Genomic DNA, 20,266 nt, shown 5'->3' on the forward strand with positions numbered 1-20,266 from the left:
CAGAAATACTGTTACTAAGCTAAGAAATCAATATTTTTGACATCTCTCTTGCAGTACAACTCTTAGAGAGTTTTCTATTCCTTTTTGTTTTGAAAGCTATACAGTATTTGGGTTTCCAAAGTGACTGCCTCTGTTAAAGGCGGTGCGTTATTGTCTTGGCAAATAAGTATGAAGACACATAAATATTCTGTATCGCTATTATCTGGAACTTTATCATCATTAAAGCTTTTGCAGTTGAACTATGCCTGATACTGCTAATGTCTGAAAGTTTAAATAGAGAAAAGTTAAAATGTGGTTTTCTATTTTTCTTTCATCTGGTAAATCAACTGTACACACTGTATATAGAACCCAAAACTCACTTTCACACGTAAGAGTAGTTCCAGAGCAGGTATATGAATAGACCTCTGTATAGGGGTTGTGAATCAGTTTTGAACAGTTTTCAATTTCTTTAGCAGAACTATAGCAATGATCATGGTCCTGACAACACCTGAAAGGGGCAAAAAGATGTGATGCATTAAAATTACTGACACTACAGTTGAATTTCAAGATAAATCCAGGCAAATTCAGTCATTGGCACACTTCCTCTTTCTGTATATACAGGGCCGCTGTTAAGTGGGGGTAAACAAGGCAGTTGCCCTGGGCCCCACAGCTATAAGGGGCCTCCAACTGCCTGGTGAGGTGAGCTTGCTTCCCTTCCCTGCCTGTCACTCACATGCTGCCCTATCTCTCCCACCACCACTGCACAGCATACAAACAAATTAACCCAAGCTGTGGGGCCCTAATGCTGTGTTTCTTGGACTCTTCAGTCCATGAAATAAAAAGATACATCATGAGGGGGAGGAAGGAGGACAGAAGCTGTCAGTGGCGCGCATAGCGAAGTGCCCTGCAGTAAGGGTTAGTTTTTGCATGCTGCAGTGATGGTGGGAGAGACAGGAAGCAAGCAATAGGCAGGGAAGGGTATGAAGCTGGCAGCTGCATGTATAGGGTTAGGGCCCTTCATCATGGGTGACATATAGAGAAGAGAGATCCCGATTCCTACAGGCACTCCAAAAGGAAAAGACCAGGAAGAGGCTTCCATGAGTGACTAGGATGAAGAGAGGTAGAAAATGGGACAATCGAAGGGTGAGGGGAAGAGAGATGGGACCATGCGGCATAATGGGGGAAAGAAAAAAGAATGGTACAGGAATATTGTGGTAAAGACAGATGATGCTGAATTGGGGGGGATACAGATAGGGTAATGCTAGGGAACGAGAGACAAAATGGCATGTTAGGGAAGAAGTAGAGAAGATGTGAGATTATGAGGATGTAAGAGAGAGAGATACAGAAGACATCCTGGATGGCTGTAGTGAAGAAGGGGGGGGGAGGAGAGAAGAAATTGGAATGGAGAGAGAGAGGGGGAAACAGTAGATGGAAGAGGAAAGAGGTAAGGGAGATACTGATTGGAAGGGAGAGAGGGAGGAGACTCTGGATGGAATAGGAGGAGAGAGAGAAGATGGAAGGAGGAAAGGCACAGTCTGAGAAAGTCTAAGAAATATGAGGGAGGGGAATGGGAGGTGTGACAGGGTGTACGTCCCATCATCTGGAATAAGGGAAGTAAAAACGACTTCGCTTGTGGAAATCCCCAATCAAAATACCTCCTAGGTCTAAAGATGGAGAATAGGCCCCATTGGAGAAAGTTAATTTGCATACTAATCCATTATAATAAAACGGTAAGACGCGCATGCGCACTTCCTATGCGTGCGTCCGTTTTCCGTGAGCTGTAGCACACATAGGAAGTGCGCATGCGCAGCTTACGGTCTAGCCTCACAGTAGGGAAGACAAGTGGCATGCGCGCCCTTCCCTGCTCTCCACCGCTGCCGGCCGCTAGCACCCCCTGCCCTCTTTGTCGCCTCCCGGCTCCAGCGGCGTAGGCAGCACTATACACACGCTGCTTTGCGCCCTTCTCTGCCGATTTCCTCTAACGCGTCTCTGATGACATCATCGGAGACAGACGCGGCAGAGGAAATCGCCAGTAGAAGGCCGTGAAGCAGCGTGTTTAAAGTGCTGCCTACGCGGCTGGAGTCCCGAGGTTTGTCGGCGGTGGGAGGGTCAGGAGCAGGCCGGATCGACAACGGCAGTAAAAAAAGGGGGAGGGGCCGAACAGAGCAGGGAAGATAAGGTAAGAAAAGGGAAAGGGGGAGTGGGAGAAAATGCTGCTACTGCTTCTACACAGGAAAGGGGGGGATATGAGGGAAATGCCGTTGCTGCTGCATAGGGAAGTGGGATGGAAATGCTGCTGCACAGGGAAATGGGGAAAAATGACAGACAGACAACGGGAGGGAGAGAGACAGAAAGAAAGAAAGACACAGGGCCAGGGAGAGGGACAAAAAGACAGACAGAGAAAGGGGGCCAGAGAGAGAGTCAGCGGGAGAGGGAAAGGGGGCTGCTTTGGGGGGAGGGGTGTGCTTGGGGCAAACAGCTTTGCTCTGGGGGGAAGACAGAAGGGGCCATGGAGAGACAGGGAGAGGGATAGGGGGCTGCTTTGGGGGAGAGGTGTGCTGGGGGGAGACAGAAGGGGCCATGGAGAGATAGGGAAAGGGGACAGACAGCTTTGCTCTGGGGGGAAGACAGAAGAGGGCCATGGAGAGACATTTGGGGGGAGGTGGGTGCTGGGGGCAGACAGCTTTGCTTGGGGGAGGGGAGACAGAAGGATACAGACAGCGGCCAAGGAGAGAGAGATAAAGAAACACAGACAGACAGACACATCTATTCTAGCACCCGTTAATGTAACGGGCTTAAAGACTAGTTTACATATAATGTGATTGAAAGGAAATAGACCCTGAAAGAACAGTGGAAATTGGGGAAGAGAATGGGAGCCTCATGTGGAGGTTTACAGGACCCCTATGATGAACTGCTCAGGAATGTCTGGTCTGAGAGGGGCTCTTCACCCTAACTAACCTAGGGGGTGACTAATACATCTCCTGGGTTGAAAACCACTATACGGCAAAGCCACCCAGGCTTTCAGGTATCCCTTGGGATGAAAAGTGTAGTTACTTACCTGTAACGTAGGTTCTCCGTGGACAGCAGGATAGTCAGCCACATATGGGTGTTGTCCCAACAGCTCCCAATTTGCGGATAAGCTCTCCAATAGCTCAGAGAGAGTTGTTTTTTTTTTTCTCTCTGAGCACGTGCAGTGCCTGGGCCCCACTGGACATGCCCGAGCCCTACCCATTTCCCCCTGCTTCCCCCTAATCCCCAGGATGTTCCTAGCTGTGGCCGGGTCGGCCGTATGGGGAGGTGGGTGGGTTGTGTGGCTGACTATCCTGCTGTCCACGGAGAACCTACGTTACAGGTAAGTAACTACACTTTCTCCTAGGACAAGCAGGATGAGTCAGCCACATATGGGTGACTCCCTAGCCGAGGGATGTACCGACTGGACCTGCGCCTTAACGCTTTGTGCATCCCTTGCCTGGCTGTGGAGGCCGAGCCGGGCAGGGTAATCAGGCAAAGCAGGTGAAGTTGTGGAAAAAAGGTTTTAGATAAAGTGCTGTGTTAACTGAGCAATAATACTCACAGAACAGTGAACTGGTCAATAACAATCAATGAATAGTGAGAAACCAACTGGTCAACAGTGACAATTCGTACTTGCATGTGAGAATTCATACTTACCTATTCCACATTCAGTCTAGACAGGAGTGCTGGAAGACCTACTTAACTCACAGAACAGCGAAACTGGTCAATGAAAATCAATGAACAGTGAGAAACCAACTGGTCAACAGTGACAATTCATACTTGCATGTGAGAATTCATACTTGCCTATTCCACATTCAGTCTAGGCAGGAGTGCTGGAAGACCTACTTAATCAATATCTATAACACCCTACTTGATCAGTGTTTGTCGATATTTATAACACCTTACTTGGTCAGTGTTTGTCAAGGCTGTGCTAGTAGTTGCTGTCCCTCCCGGGAGGGAAGAGCCACTTCCAAGACTGCTCGGCCGAATGCATTTGGAGCGTGGAATACTATGTCGAGGCAGTAGTGCTTGGTGAAGGTGTGCATGGAGGACCAAGTGGCTGCATCGCAGATGTCCCCTATTGGTGTGTGGTGCAGATGAGCCGTTGTGGTGGCTATGGCTCTGCGCTGGTGGGCGTTGGCTCCCACCTGCGGTTGACGCTGCACTTTTCTATAGGTGAAGGGGATGCATTTTTATATCCAGCGTGAGCCGGAAGTCCTGATCTGTTTTGGTCGTAGGAGACGAACAATTGAGGCTTGTCTAATCTGCTGCATAGTCAGGGCCCGCACACAGTCCAGGAGGTGTTGCTGAGGTGGCAGTGTGCCTACCTGTGGGGAGATGTAGAGTGCCGGGAGGCATGCTGAAGCCACCTTCGGCAAGAATCGGGGGTGGGTTCTGGATACCACCCTGTTCTCATGGAGGAGTGTGTCGGCCAACACGATGGTCAGGGTTTTCCCAGCCAGGAATACGGGATCTGCCTCCCCCAAAGGTTTGAAGGGGTCGAGGTGAGCTGATGCGGCACCAAGTTGAGGTCCCATCCGGGCGGTGGTGGTCTGACCGGTGGGTGCAGATTGAACAGTCCCTTCATGAAATTTTGTGATTACTGGATGCCTCGACACTGGTTTGTTGTCTAGGCCAGCGTGGTATGCCGCGATTGCACTTAGGTGGACCTTGATGTAAGTGGGTTTTAGGTCCCACTGAGATAAGCTCAGTATGTACTGCAGGATGTCTGGTATGGGGCAGTTGTAGGGGTCTCGCTGCGTGTCTGTGCACCGGTAGCGGACCCTTCTCCATTTCAATCCCATAGCATTTTCTGGTTGAAGGTCTTCTGGCTGCCATAAGTGTGTGCTCCACGTCTTGAGGTAGGTTCATCCTCTCATCATTCATGCGGTCAGGGCTAAGGAACGCAGGTCGTGGTGGAGGGTAAGGTTCCCGCGTTGTGTTATGAGAACTGCACTGATCGGGAGGGGGGAGAGGTGGGAGAACCGCTATCCCTTGCCGGAACGGGAACCATGGTTGCAGGGGCCCGGACAGGGCAGTCATGATCACCGTTGCTCTGTCCTGAAGGATCTTCTGCAGGACTTAGGGTATGGCGGGTAGGCGTATAAGAGTCCATGGTTCCAACTCACAGAAAGACCGTCGGGGCTGAGACGGCGATGGGTTGATCTCTTTGCGCAGAAGGTCGAGTATTTTGAGTTCGGTTCGGTTGCAAACAGGTCGATGCTCGGTGTGCCCCAGGTGCTGAAGATCTTCTTCATCGCAGCTGGATTGAGACACCACTCATCGGGATCCAGCTGGTGGCTGAGTCTTTCTGCCAGGTCATTCTGCTCCCCCGGGAGGTAAGTTGCCTGGATGGGGCATTGAATGGAGTTGGTGAACTCCCACATGTGGCAAGCTTCCTTGCATAGCGAGGTTGACCCTGTCCCTCCCTGCTTGTTGATGTAGTGCATGGCCACCTGGTTTTCTGTTTGGGTGAGGACTGCCCTGCCTGTTTGACGGTTTCGAGGGCATTCCCTATGGCCCTGAGCTCCAGTAGGTAGATATGGAGTGAGGACACCTGTGCGAGGATCGAGAAGGTGTGTCCCCCCTCCATGTTTGGAGGCATCCATGGTGGCCACCAGCTGGTGAGGTGGTGGTCTGGTTTCCCTTTCGCTAAGTTATCTCGGGCCGTTCACCAGTGAAGTGTCTTGTGTATGGGCTGGCGAATGGATATCTGGGTGGTCAAAGGTTGGGTACACTGGTCCCAGTGACGTCTGAGGTGCCCATTCAGGGATCTCATGTGTAGTCTGGTGTGCTGCACAACAAAGACCGCAGCCGAGACACAGGAGGGAGCGTGCTGATGATGAGCTGCTGGCAGGGATGCACTGGGCCAGGAATGTCATGGCGTCGATCTGGTAGTCCCGTAGGACGGCCTTGGTCTGTGTGGTGTCGCTGACAGCCCAGATGAACGATATCTCCTGGGTGGGTATCAGGTGGGATTTCATGTAGTTGATGAGGAACCCCAGTTCTTGGAGGAGGGTTATGGTGGTTGTCGGGGCTGCCAGCTGTCGAGATAAGATAGGACGTGCACCCCTTGAAGGCGAGGATGTGCCACTGCCACGCACTTTGTGAACGCTCTTGGAGCCGTTGAGAGTCCAAGGGGCAGGACCTTGTACTGGAGGTGTCTTGGCTTTAGAAGCGACGATGCCTCCTGTGGGCTGGGTGCATGTTTCAGCCAATACTCGGGCTGAAATAGGGCCAAGACTGTACCCAGAGAGTGCATCTGGACCTTGTTGTATGCACCTGTTGAGCTTGTAGAGATCCAGGAACAAGCGTTGTCCTTGTCCATGGTGACGCGGGGGTTCCTGGAGTAGAAACCCCTTGGTGATCTCCTCTGTTCGTCACCGCCTCTATTGATTCTGCCGAAGCAGGTCCTCTCCTTGCTGCAGGAAAATTGGGTCGTCAGATGGAGGGTGCCCCGCCCACTCGGGGGGGGCGGAAGTGGAGACGAATTCGGAATCCCTGTTTGATGATGCTGAGGGCCCACAGGTCGATGGTGATCCTGGGCCAAGCATTCGCAGACAATCTGATCCTGCTGGGCCGGAGGGTGGTCAAGGTTCTGTTTTTGTCTTGGATGCCCCTGCCCCTCGGGTGGTGCTTGTTTGCGTAGCAGTTATGTTACTGTTGCGAGTGCTGGGGCACAGACTGCTGCCAGTGTGGACTGGCTCGGTAGTGAGCTGGAGTCCCTATCTTATTTTATTTATTTATTTTCTCTCAGTGGCCTCCTGATAAAGCCGCATCTGGAACTGGAGCGCAGTAATTCTTGCGCTCAGCATTGCGCCCTCGAAGGTCTTTTTCCCTGTGGAATCCAGGGTTTTTCAGGTCCTTCCCTGTCGGGGCGTTGGAGGGGGAGAGGTCGTGCTGCCCTGTTTCTCTTAAGCGCCAAGGCTACCGCAATGTCCCTGTATGGCTGCTGTGGGTTGTCGAATCCCTGGGCTGGAAAGATCTGGTTCTTCAATCCCAGTCTCCTTGATGTTGGTTGCCCTGAAGAGGGAGTCAGCCAAATCTCATTTCTGCAGTCCAGGAGGTTCTTGTGGACTGGAATCGCCACTGCCTGCGTGAAGTACTGGTACTGGTAGTTCAGGCCTTGTAGTACTCTGTCTTGGGTACTTGTTGTCCACCCACGTGGATCTTGAGAAAGGCTGTGAGTTTCTGGAGGGACTTGGGGTGAGTCCTCGTTTGTGGGTTTTCTTTTTTCGTTAATTATTTATTTATTTATTTTTGTGTGTGGTGACTTGGGGCGTGGCAGGAGGCTGGTGTGTTGCTTGTTCCTCCATTGCTTGGGTGCATGGCATGCCGCTGGACTGCGCCATGTTGTTGTGCGTGGCTCCCTCTAAAGGGGGGCATTGTGGGGAGTGTTGCCCACTGAGAGAGGAGTGGGTCAGCAGGAGGATTAACTGTTGCTGCTGGTCCCACCCCTGGTGGTTCACAGGTTCATGTGCTGCTCACTTAACTGGTTGGGTGACTCCATGTACCCCATCGACATTCTCTGTCCTTCTTGAGAGGGGGGGAGAGCCTGCAGAGAGGGGGCAGGATGCACCCCTTCATCAGAGCCAGTGATCCTGGCTGCGTTTCCCACTGTGCCTGGAGGCAGAGAAAGAGGAGTGATAATGCCTCTTGAGTGGGCTTCTCCTGCTGTACTGCCTATTGTATATTAAACTGTACAGCGCTGCATATGCCTTTCAGTGCTATCGAAATCATAAATAGTAGCAGAATCCCTCATGCTGGCTGGAAAAGCATCTGAAGTGCAGTGAACTGCTCTTTAGGCTGAGGAGTTTTAAACCCCCACCTTTGGAGAGGCATGGTCTGACATGCCGCATCACTGATGATATCAGCACCCTGCTGTGAAAGGCAGACTCCTTGTTCCCGACATGAGAGGGGGAGGGGGAGGGGTGGGAAAGGTGTAAACTGCAGACTCTGCAAGACCCCAGGAGGGAAAGAAGCAGTTGTTTTTTGGTTTGTTTGTTTTTGTTTTCAGCATGTCCTTTACAAGCTGAGGTCTGCAGGTCCCCTCCAAGGGAAAGAAGCATGGGAGTTTCTTTCTCCTTAGATTCAGATTGGGAGGAGGGTGGGGCAGAGCCCTCGGGGCTGCAAAAGATTATCAGAGGTTTTCCCAAAAACAAGCAGATAGGACTTACCTTTGGGGCTGGAGGAGTACCCCGATCGTCTCGCTGCAGAGGCTGGTTGTACACGACAGCATGCAGGCTGGAGGGCGAAAACCCCAATCTGCTGATTGCAGAGGCTGGCTTTACGCGGCAGCATGCAAAAACTCCGGGGGAGATCTCTCAGTCTGGAGGACGAAAACCCCAATCTGCTGACTGCAGAGGCTGGCTTTACGCGGCAGCATGCAGTGACTCCTGGAGAGATCTCTCAGTCTGGTGAGGCTCCTATCGGCTGCCCTGCAGAGGCTGGCTGTAAGCGGCAACATGCAGGGACTCCTGGAGAGATCTTTCGGTCTGGTGAGACTCCTATCAGCTGCCCTGCAGAGGCTGGCTGTAAGCGGCAACATGCAGGGACTCCGGGAGATATTTCTCTACTGGGCCGAGTGCAGGCGGGGGGATTAGCTGAGCCAGGGCATCCTGGAGGCTCCTTGCCGCTGTAGCTTGTGGATCCCCCGCTGCTGCATTCCGATGAGGATGGCTGCTGGAGGAAGATTCTCGGGCCTCACTTCTCTTCATGAAGTCTCTCAGTGCCCTCTTCCTTAGCTTGCGTGCACGTGGTGACATGTGCGCACAATGCAAGCAACACGGAAACCTCGAGCGCCAGATCCAATCAGTGGGCGCACAATTCATGAGGATCCAGTGTATTCATCCTTCTCCTGCATCCCAGTCGTTTCTTTAGATGATTCAGGCATCTTCAAGGTGATGAGTAGAAAAGTTGTAATGGAGAGCTGTAGAAAATACGACCGATGGGAACGGGCGGAAACTGAAGACTGGCGATTAGGGGGAAGCAGGGGGAAATGGGTAGGGCTCGGGCATGCCCAGTGGGGCCCGGGCACTGCACGTGCTCAGAGAAAAAAAAAATCTCTCTGAGCTATTGGAGAGCTTATCCGCAAATTGGGAGCTGTTGGGACAACACCCATATGTGGCTGACTCATCCTGCTTGTCCTAGGAGAAGCTGGCATTTGCCTAATCCTCTAACCTGATTTGGCCAGAGCAAGGTCAAGGGCCAAAAGCAACCTGATGTGGTTAGAGCATGGCCAAAGGGTTAAAAAAAAACTGACATGACCCAAGCTGACCAGAGGGTCAGAGTGATAGAAAGAGATGAAGATCTTTAGGTGGATGAAGTAAAAAGAAGGAACTTGAAGATTAGGTAGTAATAATGAAATCTAGACAGAGGCAGAAAAATCATTGGAACAAACTGAAAAGAAAATATCAATGCTGGAGATGAATGTAATGAAGGAAGTGAAGAAGAAAAGAGAAGAGAGAAAAATGTCAAATGAACAGGAAACCCTGGCATGACAGAGTTAAGAGAAGACAGCGGAAGGCAGAGACCAGAGACTGGAATCGGCATGATTAGAAAAATTAATGCTGGCTTATACAAAGCTGCAGTAGAAGTTTCTACCATAGGCCAGTGAGGTAAATGCTTCAACGCTCAAAAAATTCCTCACCGGCTCACAGTAGAAACCTCTACTATGGCTTTGTCAAAGGAGCCCTAGTTTACCAGAACACACAAATACAAAAAATAATTTTATTTTTCATTTACGATAAAGTAGTGCTATAGCTGTATTATTCCGCTCTAAAGGTTAATAGATAAAAATACAACATATGTAGACAAAAATGAAATGGCACCCTTAAAAAGCCAGAAACTGCATACAATGTAACACTGCAGAAAGAGACAGTGACTTGTGTCCTGTATGGTAGAAAATATAAAAATAGCAGTATGGGGAGGGTGGGGAAGGGAGGACAAGGAAGAGAGGGGATGTGGGCCCCTCCTCTTAATTTCTGCCCTGGGCCCCTCATATCTAAAACCGGCCCTATGCATATATACAGACCCATACATATAACGAGGCATACAGATATATATACTCAATAATATATTATATTTGTACATTTGTATATTAATAGAATTGTATGAGAGAGGCCTCTTATGCTCATAAATATGGTCTTTAATTTTTTTCAGACTTCAGAAGTTCCACTTTTCTAATATCATGGAACATCACTGTGCCAACTGTCAATCTGTAGATTTTTATTTTGATGAATTTCTGTATAAAAATGTCAGTCTAATTAAAATGTTCTTTTTAGGTATTTATTCAGCAGAGATTTATGTCATACACAGAAAATAAAACAATCCACATTAAATGTGGTTTGAAACTCTAAAACAATGTCTCTTAAACTTTTTTAGTTCCGGCAGACTAAATGAAGTAAATGTTTTTGTGGCACATTATAATCCTATATATAAAAAACCCTAGAGCGCGCATGCGCTCTTGAAATTTCGTGATCCCTGCCGCTGTGATTTCTGATCCGTGGCCGCGTTCCATTTTAGAACGCGTAGGCAGGGATCACTCTAGCCACTACCCTCCTCCCGCCCTCACTCACCAACCGCTGGAGGAAGCGCAGGCAAGCTTGGTCCCGATTGGTGCTGGCGGCGGCTGCCAGGAGGAGGGCTTCGTGGAGAGCCGCCGCACGCCAACACCTCACAGTCTCCTGAGCCGCGTCCTCATCACCCCAATTGCCGGCGTTCAGTCTTCACGCTTCCCAGCAAGCCTCCTGTCCCAATGCCCCCCAACTTGGTACCAAAATTGGACCTGCAGGCTAGGGACAAAAAAGTTCATTTGGGGGGGAGTGTAAGGCTGAAGGTTCACTGAAGGTGTCTTTTACCATGCACCAAGTCTGGGGACTGGCCATTTTGCTTTCTCTATCTCCCACTACCTCTGGGATATCTGGGTTGAAGAGTAAAAAAATATGCAGTGTTTCTGTTTCTCCATAGACTTTAAGTGTCACAGACTTAAAATGGCAAACAAGGCAAAATTAAAATATAATTAATAGATTACTAACATTTTTTTGTTGTTGTTGTTTCATTTGGAGAATGTCCTGAAACAAAGCAGCCCATTTTGATGTATTTTACATTTCATTATCAAAAGAATGTTCATCCCTAATTTGTTTGCTTACTTATCCAGCTCATCCTTTGGATTTCCTTGTCCTCCAAATCCGCAGTAGCAGCCGTATCCATTGTAATCTTTTATAGGGTCACTGTTTGGAACAGCGCACTTGATTACATTCCAGAACTGCCACAGAGCTTTTGAAGGAGCAGCATCGATGGTGCTTACTAAAAGAAATATATGGTTTATTCTTTAATGTCGTAAACACTTGAATTGCCCCAAAATGACAAAGGTACACTAGGGAAAGTAATAAAACAAAGTCCACTTAAACATCATTGGAACAGAAACAAAACTCAATAGTAAGGGCAGGCAGGGAACTAGTAGAAAAAGTGAAAGAGGGGTGCACAAGTTTTCACACAGTCCTATGAAAATTACTGGATCACAGAATACTAGTCAAATAGCAGAGTAGTAATATGACTATTTCAGGTTTCCATTAGAGAATGACATGGGGACCGTTTACTGCAGTAAACCTGCAGGAATGGAGGCATTTGCAACTAGTTTACCACAGGAATGGGGACAAGACCTTTCACTGTCCCGCGGTAACGGGGCCAAGACCTTTTACCACCCTGTGGGAGCAGTGAAAAGTCTTGCTCCTTTGGAAAAAAAAATTGCACCCGTGTCAGACTCGGCATCTCCTCCCCACTCCTCTTGCACTTATTTTACCTTCAGGAACAAGCCATGCCACAATGAAGACAGAAGGAACCCAAAACCAAAGCCTGAGACCAATGTGATTTGAAGAATAAAATTACCAGAATATTTCAGATTTGAAATATGTATCCTGCTAGAGCTGGTATTAGAAATAATTGGGGACCACAAAGCCCAGGCTGTGCTCCTTTAGCTTCCAGCTAGCTTAGGGCTCTCTCTCTGACCAGGGGGCAGTTGCCCTAGTTGCTCTCCCCTAACACTATTCCTGCCATGTGTGACTGTTAGCTTGATTTTTCTATGTAGCATTCTGTAGTAATTTGGTTTGTTCAGTTTTCACAATAGTGGAGGGGATATTTGTGAAAGGGAGGGGAGACAGCAGTTTTGTTGATTCTTGCTCTGTATTATTTATGTTTATAAAATGACAATTATACAGAATATTGTCTCTTTTTATACTTTAATAAAATAAGTTCAGTATAAAATCATAACTATTCGAGGCTTGTGCGGATGGGATCTGACAGTTTGCAGAGCGGGGACGGGGACTGAGCTCGCGGGGACAGGGTAGGGATGGGGACGAGCTCATGGGGACAGGGCAAGAAAGGTGATAAATTTTTTTCCTCGTGTCATTCTCTAGTTTCCATGAAGGTAGGGCACAGACATATTTACAAACCCCTATCAACAAAATTCAGATGAATCTCAGCCCGTAAATTATTATCCAGTCGCCAAACTTACTGAAAAAATAGTACTCAACCAGCTTACAAAATTCCTTGAGAAAACCAATGCTCTTCATCCAAACCAAACAGACTTTCGCTCATACCACTCCACAGAATTATCTTTACTTGGTCTCACTTCCACTAGCTATTACTTTCACGACCATCCCAAATCCGTTCTCCTAATTTCTCTAGACTTTGTCAGCGGCGTTTGATAATGTTGATCATTACCTTCTCCTCAGTCATCTCAAAAAATGTGGAATCTCAGGTTCTGCGCTTCTCTGGTTCTCCTCTTATTTTGAAGATCATAACTTCAAAGTATACTCCAAAGAAACCACCTCACTACCAATCATTCAAACCTATGGTGTCCCTCAAGGCTCAATTCTCTCCCCTATACTCTTCAACATCTTCCTAGCCCCTCTTCTCACTATGGCCCAATCTATCGGATTTACAATTTTTGCATATGCGGATGACATCCAACGTCTTCATAAGAACATAAGAACTGCCATCTCTGGATCAGACCTTTGGTCCATCAAGTCCGGCAATCCGCACACGCGGAGGCCCAGCCAGGTGTACACCTGGTGTAATTTTAGTCACCCATATCCCTCTATGCCTCTCATAAGGAGATGTGCATCTAGTTTGCTTTTAAATCCTAGAATGGTGGATTCTGCAATAACCTCCTCTGGGAGAGCATTCCAGGTGTCCACCACTCGTTGTGTTAAGCAGAACTTACATTACATTACATTACAGATTTATATTCCACCATTACCTTTCGGTTCAAAGCGGATTACAAAAAGAGTTATGGAAGAAGGGTTACAACGTTAGATCAGAGAAGGTTTCCAAGAGAGGGAAAAGTAGGATCTGGGGTTAGGGAGGGGATGGTAAGAGGGGGGATAAGCTTTATCATGGTATTAAGCTTTATTAAGGGATTTCTTGAAGAGTATAGTTTTTATTTCCTTTCTGAACATCTTGTAGTCTGGGATTGTTGTCAATCGGTTGGAGACTTGGTTGTCTTTCTTCGCTGCCTGAGTGGCCAGTAGTCCGTTGTATAGTTTTTTCCTTTTTACTTCTTTGATTGTGGGGTAAGTGAATGGGGTGTATGTTTTTCTATGCCTGGTAGAGGTGGTTTGGATGAGGCGGTCGTTTAGGTAGGTTGGGCTGTCTCCATTTATAGTTTTAAATAGTATACAGTAGAATTTACTATTTAAAACTATAAATCTTTATCTTTATAAATATTATCTTTTAAACAAAAACTAAACAGCTACAAGTGGAACTGAATGAAAACACATTAGAATAATGTTAATAAGCACTTCCTTGTGCAGCAGCACCTCTTCCGTGCTCCCCTTGTCCCTCTTCCCTGCTCCCCAGTCCAGCAGCACTTTTCAATGTAGTTCCTTTCTATACCAACTCTTGTAAACCGTGTCGAGCTCTACTTCTGTGGAGATGATGTGGTATACAAACTTAAGGTTTAGTTTAGATCAAGAGTACAAATAATATGCTATTATCACCCATGCTTCCCACCCTTCCCATTATATAATCAAATACATTGTACCATATATAATAAGATAATAAAATTATCCCCCTCCTCCCTCATAATTGAACCTGTAAATTTAAGGGAAAAGATGTCATCTAATCAGAACAATATTTTGTTAATGGCTCCTACACATCTTGAAATTTCCTAAAACACCCTTTCTGTATTGCAATAAATCTTTCCATTTTATATATATGACAGAGAAATCCACCAAAAATTATAATTTAGTCTACTCCAGTTCTTCCAATTATAAGTAATTTGTTGAATGGCAAACCCAGTCATTATAAGTAATAATTTGTTATTATTTGAAGAGATCTGACCTTTTGCTCTCATTGCCATACCAAACAGCACAGTATCCTATGACAATGCCACTGAATTATCTAATAAACAATTAATTTGGTCCCAAATTGATTTCCAAAATGTCATAACAAATGGATAATAGAATAATAAATTATCTAAAGTCCCTGCTTCGAGATGATAGTTCCAACATTTATTAGACTTAGAGCTATCCAATTTTTGTAACCGAACAGGGGTCCATAATGCTCTATGTAATAGAAAAAACCATGTTTGTCTCATAGATGCTGACACTGTACATCTCATCCTCCAAGTCCAAATTTGTGTCCATTGAGTCGTAGAAATTTGATGCTTGATCTCAATGCTCCAAATGTCTCTCAGACCAGTGTTTGGTTTCTTTTTAATAAGTCCAGTTAACAATTTATACCACTGGGCAGCCTGGTGACCCAGGAAGTCTGCCTGAAAGCATAAGAACTCCATACTATATTGATCATTAAGGTTTTTCTACTCAGGGAACCCCGCCTGAATGGCCTGCTTCAATTCCAACCATCTAAAACTTTCTGATTACAATACAATACAAGTGGTTTTCTAAGAAAACATATAAAACATTATAATCAGGTCAACCAGACTATTTAGGAAAATTATTAGTTCCCTATAAGCCTTCTCGTAGTCTACGTACATTGACTACTCACCAACTTGCTTTACCTGCTGTTCATTTGGTACGTCTAGCATCTACGCAGAGGTCTGCCTGTTTTGCAACAGTTCCTAGCCTCTGGAATTCCCTCCCAGTCATAATTTGTTCTGAGTTATCTTATGTAAAATTCAGATCATTGGTTAAGACGCATCTTTTTGGTATAGCATTTTTATGAGAGAGGATGGGTGATTTAGGATCCTGTTTCTTTTTGGCAACTATTTAAACAAGGTTTACACAAAAATTGTTTTGTTTTTAGTTTTTTAGATTTATAGATTACTTGGATTTAATTAATTTATTTTTTGCCTTTTCTTTGCTTTCCTATTTTAAATGGCATTTTTTTATCTCTTGTTTTATATATTTTGTACACCGTGCTGTTGATAAATCGAAGTGCGGTTAAAACTTTTAATAAACAAACAGATATATGCATTGTTTTTCCCCCCAAACAAGAAGTTGCAAAAGTTAATCTTCAAATCAAAAGCATACCTTCTGAGCACAGACTAAACAAAATTTAGAAACATGGAAACATGATGGCAGATAAAGGCCAAATAGCCCACCTAGTCTGCCCATCCGCAGTAACCATTATCTCATTCTCTTTCTGAGAGATCCCATGTGCCTATCCCAGGCCCTCTTGAATTCAGACACAGTCTCTGTCTCTACCACCTCTTCTGGAAGACTATTCCATGCATCTATCACCCTTTTTGTAAAAAAGTATTTTCTTAAATTACTCCGGAGCCTATCACCTCTTAACTTCATCCTATGCCCTCATTGCAGAGTTTCCTTTCAAATTAGAGACTCGACTCATGCGCATTTACATTACATAGGTTTTTAAATATCTCTATCATATCTCCCCTCTCTCGCCTTTCCTTCAAAGTATACAGATTGAGATCTTTATATCTGTCCCCATATGCCTTGTGATGAAGACCACATACAATTTTAGTAGCTTTCCTCTGGACTGACTCCATCCTTTATATATATTTTTGAAGGTGTGGCCTCCAGAATTGTACACAATATTCTACATGAGGTCTCACTAAAGTCTTATACAGGAGCATCAATGCCTCCTAGTTATACTTCTCCCTATGCAACCTAGTATAACCAGGGTTAAAAATTTAAAAGTTACCTGAGTGAGAAAAACAGGGTTTAAAGAAGATTTTAAAGGGTTTTTAAAGCAAAGAAAATCTGGAATGTAAGTCCTGTGGGTTTTTTCCTATTTTGAGAAGTTTGATTTGTGTTTTTTTTTAAAAATTTTTTTTGTATTGGTGCAGTTTTGGTATTCTGTTGCTGATCTCCTGCACAGGTTTGCTGTCCTAGTGCAGAAATCAGCATCAGCTGCTTGAACATTCTAACTGTCAGATTTGACAGTTGGGAGGGTGACTTGGATCTGTGCGCAGGTAGTTTGGTTTCTGTGCCTTGTGAGAAGGTAATTATAGCTGGTTTTATTGAATTTTGAATAGGAATTGGAGGTTTAAAAAAAAAAAAATAGCTTTATTAACAATTGCAAAGGAACATACAACCAAAAGGAGAGCAGTTAAAAGCAAGGCAATTCAGCCAGGAATGAGACAAAGTACAAAGTTTGATTGAAGTTGAGGTTTGATATATAGATTCTGGTATTTATCCAAGGATGAAAACATTTCTTTCTGGTTGATGTGAAGAATTGTTTTATCTGTGAAACTATTTGATGCTAGAAATAGTCTGTCAGTATCTTCTGGGAAGTGTTTTGAGAGATTCTCTGAGTGACAAATCTGTGGTGCTGATTCTTGCAGAAGATTTTATGAGAGGTCCTGTGTGAGAGTCCTGTGTAATGTTGTGAAAGAAATATTGGTGAAGCAAGGTTGTGAACTGCTTTTGAAACCTGATTTCTAGAGAAATTTTCAGTCTCTGTGTAATAAATCTGTGGTGCTGATTTATGGAGAAGTTGATGAGATGTCCTGTGACAAATTTCTGTGGAATGTTGTGAGAGACTATTAGTGAAGCAAAGTTGTGAAACTGCCTTGGAAATCTTATTCTGGGAATAATTTCTGTAAAGATTTTTGGGATTTTGGGAAAAGGTTTATATGCATGAAATGTTTAGAGGAAGGATGAGTTTTGTGATTATATATAGGAAATTTGGGGGAGGGAAATAGTATAGGGTTTTTTCCTAACTTAGAAAGTATTTTAGGCAACTGTGAGGTTATTAGATATAGGATAGGGTTTTTCTTATTGATTTGGTTTTAGTTAGAGTAGTAGGTTGGTTTCAGGAAGAGAGAGTCTGCTGGCAACAGCGTGCCAATGTGGTACCCCTACACAGAAAGGACAGAAAGCCTAAAATACCCTAATCTGTGGAAAAAGAAGAACTGTACAGAGGGGAAGTAGAATTTCATTGTCTAGGTTTGATATACAGCATTGGTTTATTAAATTTTATTTCTATTTTAAATTTTGAATCCTTAGTGCTTCTTTATATCTATTTTGTTTATGGTTTAATTAACATTTTTATTTCCAGGTTACATTATATTTTATTATTATATATTATTATTTTTTTATGGAATTCACTCCTTCTCCTGAGGAAAGGTATCAATTTACCCCTTGGTGTTCACAACTACAAAATAAGTCTTATTCCAAGAGGGATACCTTTTACCTCAGTCTGAGAAGGAAGGGGTTACACTAACATCCTTCTAGCTTTTGCCGTCACCTTTTCAACCCGTTTGGCCACCTTAAGATCATCACATACAATCACACCCAAGTCCTGCTTTTCTGTTGTGCACATAAGTTCTTCACCCCCAGCCTAAACTATACCGTTCCCTCAGGTTTTTGCAGCCCAAATGTTTGATCTTGAATTTCTTAGCATTAAATTTTAGCTGCCAAATTTCAGACCATTCTTCAAGTTTCACCAGGTCTTTCTTCATGTTATTCACACCATCCAGCGTTATTCACACCATCCTATGAAAAAACCCGGGGTCCTAAGGCAATATGGCGTCTCTCGTGATGTTGAGCATGTGTTGCAAGGCTGTATCTAGTCCACGAGTTTTTTCATAGGACCGACAGAGACCTCTGAGGAAGACAGTAGTGTCAAAACACTGACGGTGTTGGGTCCAATATTCCCAGTGTATTAGGTCTTAGACATGTTCATGTAGATTACTACATTGTTTTAAAAAAGCTTCATCTTGAACATCAACTGTTTTGGTTATTCATGATGACATCACAAGAGAAGCAGTTTTGTTGCACAGAATGTATTATGATGAACAATAATGAATCAAAAAAGCTAAAATAAAATATATATTTTTACTAAAATTGCCTGATATGGCCACATTTCACCAATGGAAGGCTGCTTCAAGGGCAGCAAGTAAAGAGGAATTTAAAATCACACTTCTCCTTAGTGAAGCCAAAGTATGCTAGTACCAGCCATGGAACTCCTTTCAGTAAACGGTGAACTTTACAAACTTTTTTAAAAATGTAGAGCGGTTTTTAGCACCGGACATGGTGGTAACAGTTCTGATGCTTATAGGAATTCTATGAGCATCAAAGCTGATACCACCACGTGGCGCTAAAAACACACATTACAGTTCTGTAAAAAGGGGGGGGGAATATAATAAATAATTTAAATTTTTTAATCCACCTTTCCTTTATAAAGCATGAAGTGGCTTATAGCTTTATTGGTGTTTAGACATTTTGACCCGGATTCTGTTAATGGCGCCTACATTGGCTGATGCCTCCATAAATAGTGCCGTCACATGTCAATCATATATAGTCTTTATTAACAGAATCATAGCTATTGAAAAATATAGGCAATGGTAATGTAGGCCATGGTTTTAAAGGCCTACATTACTGGTGCCTACGTTTGATGGAGAATCGCACATAGCGGCACCTAAGGTCAACTTTGCTCTTAACTATGGCTGCTTGACCTTAGTTGCTGCTAGGCACCATTCTTAGATGCAATTCCGGTGTCTAGGAGGGTACTTTTTTAATCAAAGATATAATAGCCAGACATGCTACCTTGTTGATTGTATTTAAATCTGAAATGGAAAAGCAGGCTATCCTTAAATTGTTTTTTTGGGGAAAAAACAGGCTTTGTTTTGTGGTCAAACAGCAAATGTTTTTCCTGATGTCTCCAGTCAGACTCAACTTAGGAGAAAGTTGTTCCAAACCTTATTGGAAGTTTCATAAATATTTCTTTGATTGAGGATAATTAGTGACAAGTAAAAAAAAAAAAAAAAAAAGGCCAAATAAACCTAAACCTGCTCCTAATAGAGAATTTTGATTTGTATTGAAAAATTACTTTTATTAAGGTACTAAGCAGCTCCAATAATGTGGACTGTATCACTGAAAAAGTTGTAATTTCCCTTTTTTTTCTCTTGCATATTATTTTCCAGTGATTTTCTTGTATTTTGTTATCTTTGTATGTACCAAATATTAAAGTATTTTTAATAAATAAATAAAATTGTAATTGGTTTTTAACGGCGCAGTCGATTACCGCACTGATTAAAATCAATTAAAGCAATTAAGGGATCCTTTTATTAAGCTGCGCTAGCGGTTTTAGCCTGCGCTCTAAATTGCTGCGCGCAGTAGACACTAACGCCCCCATTGAGCTGGCGTTAGTTTTTGGCATGTAGCCCGGGGTTAGCGCGCACTAAAAACGCTAGGGCAGCTTAGTAAAAGGAGCCCTAAGTTAGGCAACAGCAGGGTGTCTACCAACGCCTAACCTACGACGCCATTTATAGAATCTGAGCCTTTGAGTTTACATTACTGAAATTCCCTGGGCTTTTCATTAAGCATATATATATATTCTAAACTTTAGCCTGTTTACTTTTAATCATAAGAATCAACTTTTCAGAATTATTGGGAGTGCTAAACCCAATGGAAATGACCTTTCTCTGAACAGTCAAGGACTTTGTTCAATATTGGAAGTGCTCAAGCTCCCACAGCACCTACAGAGCCGGCACCCATGCCTTTAATTCAAGATATATCTGTAAAAACTAAAAGAACTACCCTTACCTGCTAGAAAGAAAACTAGAAGGAGCTGAAACATCTTCCTGGTTGTTGACATTTTTTTGCTGAGACTGTTCTACGAGACTTGTACCATTATATATATGAATGACTGGCCTTGGGGGTCCAGCCTTATCTAATCTAGTATTTGTTTATAGCACAGAACAAATGGCCAGTTCTCAACACCAGAACAGTTACATAAAGAGGGTTTTGGCTAGAATCCCGGTGTGGATACATATTGGTGGCATACTCACACATTTCACAGAAGCAGATCTTCCTTTTTTGCTCTGAATTGCTTACTCTCTTTG

The 20,266-nt window shown here is 44.5% G+C and overlaps 1 protein-coding gene across 1 annotated transcript in view; it reads right to left on the reverse strand.

Moving 5' to 3' along the window:
- Positions 1 to 20,018, reverse strand: part of PLA2G1B (phospholipase A2 group IB) — a 34,265-nt gene extending 14,247 nt beyond the window's left edge. Inside the window, exons 1-3 of the mRNA XM_033943429.1 lie at positions 19,968 to 20,018; positions 11,142 to 11,298; positions 360 to 487 (exon numbers count right to left, since the gene is read on the reverse strand). Coding sequence (XP_033799320.1) covers positions 360 to 487; positions 11,142 to 11,298; positions 19,968 to 20,001 — 319 coding nt within the window. The 5' untranslated portion in view covers positions 20,002 to 20,018. The remainder of the gene's footprint in view (positions 1 to 359; positions 488 to 11,141; positions 11,299 to 19,967) is intronic.
- Positions 20,019 to 20,266: the final 248 nt, after the last annotated feature.

The sequence above is a fragment of the Geotrypetes seraphini genome, chromosome 4 (genome assembly GCF_902459505.1).
Source record: "Geotrypetes seraphini chromosome 4, aGeoSer1.1, whole genome shotgun sequence".
Lineage (NCBI taxonomy): Eukaryota > Metazoa > Chordata > Amphibia > Gymnophiona > Dermophiidae > Geotrypetes > Geotrypetes seraphini.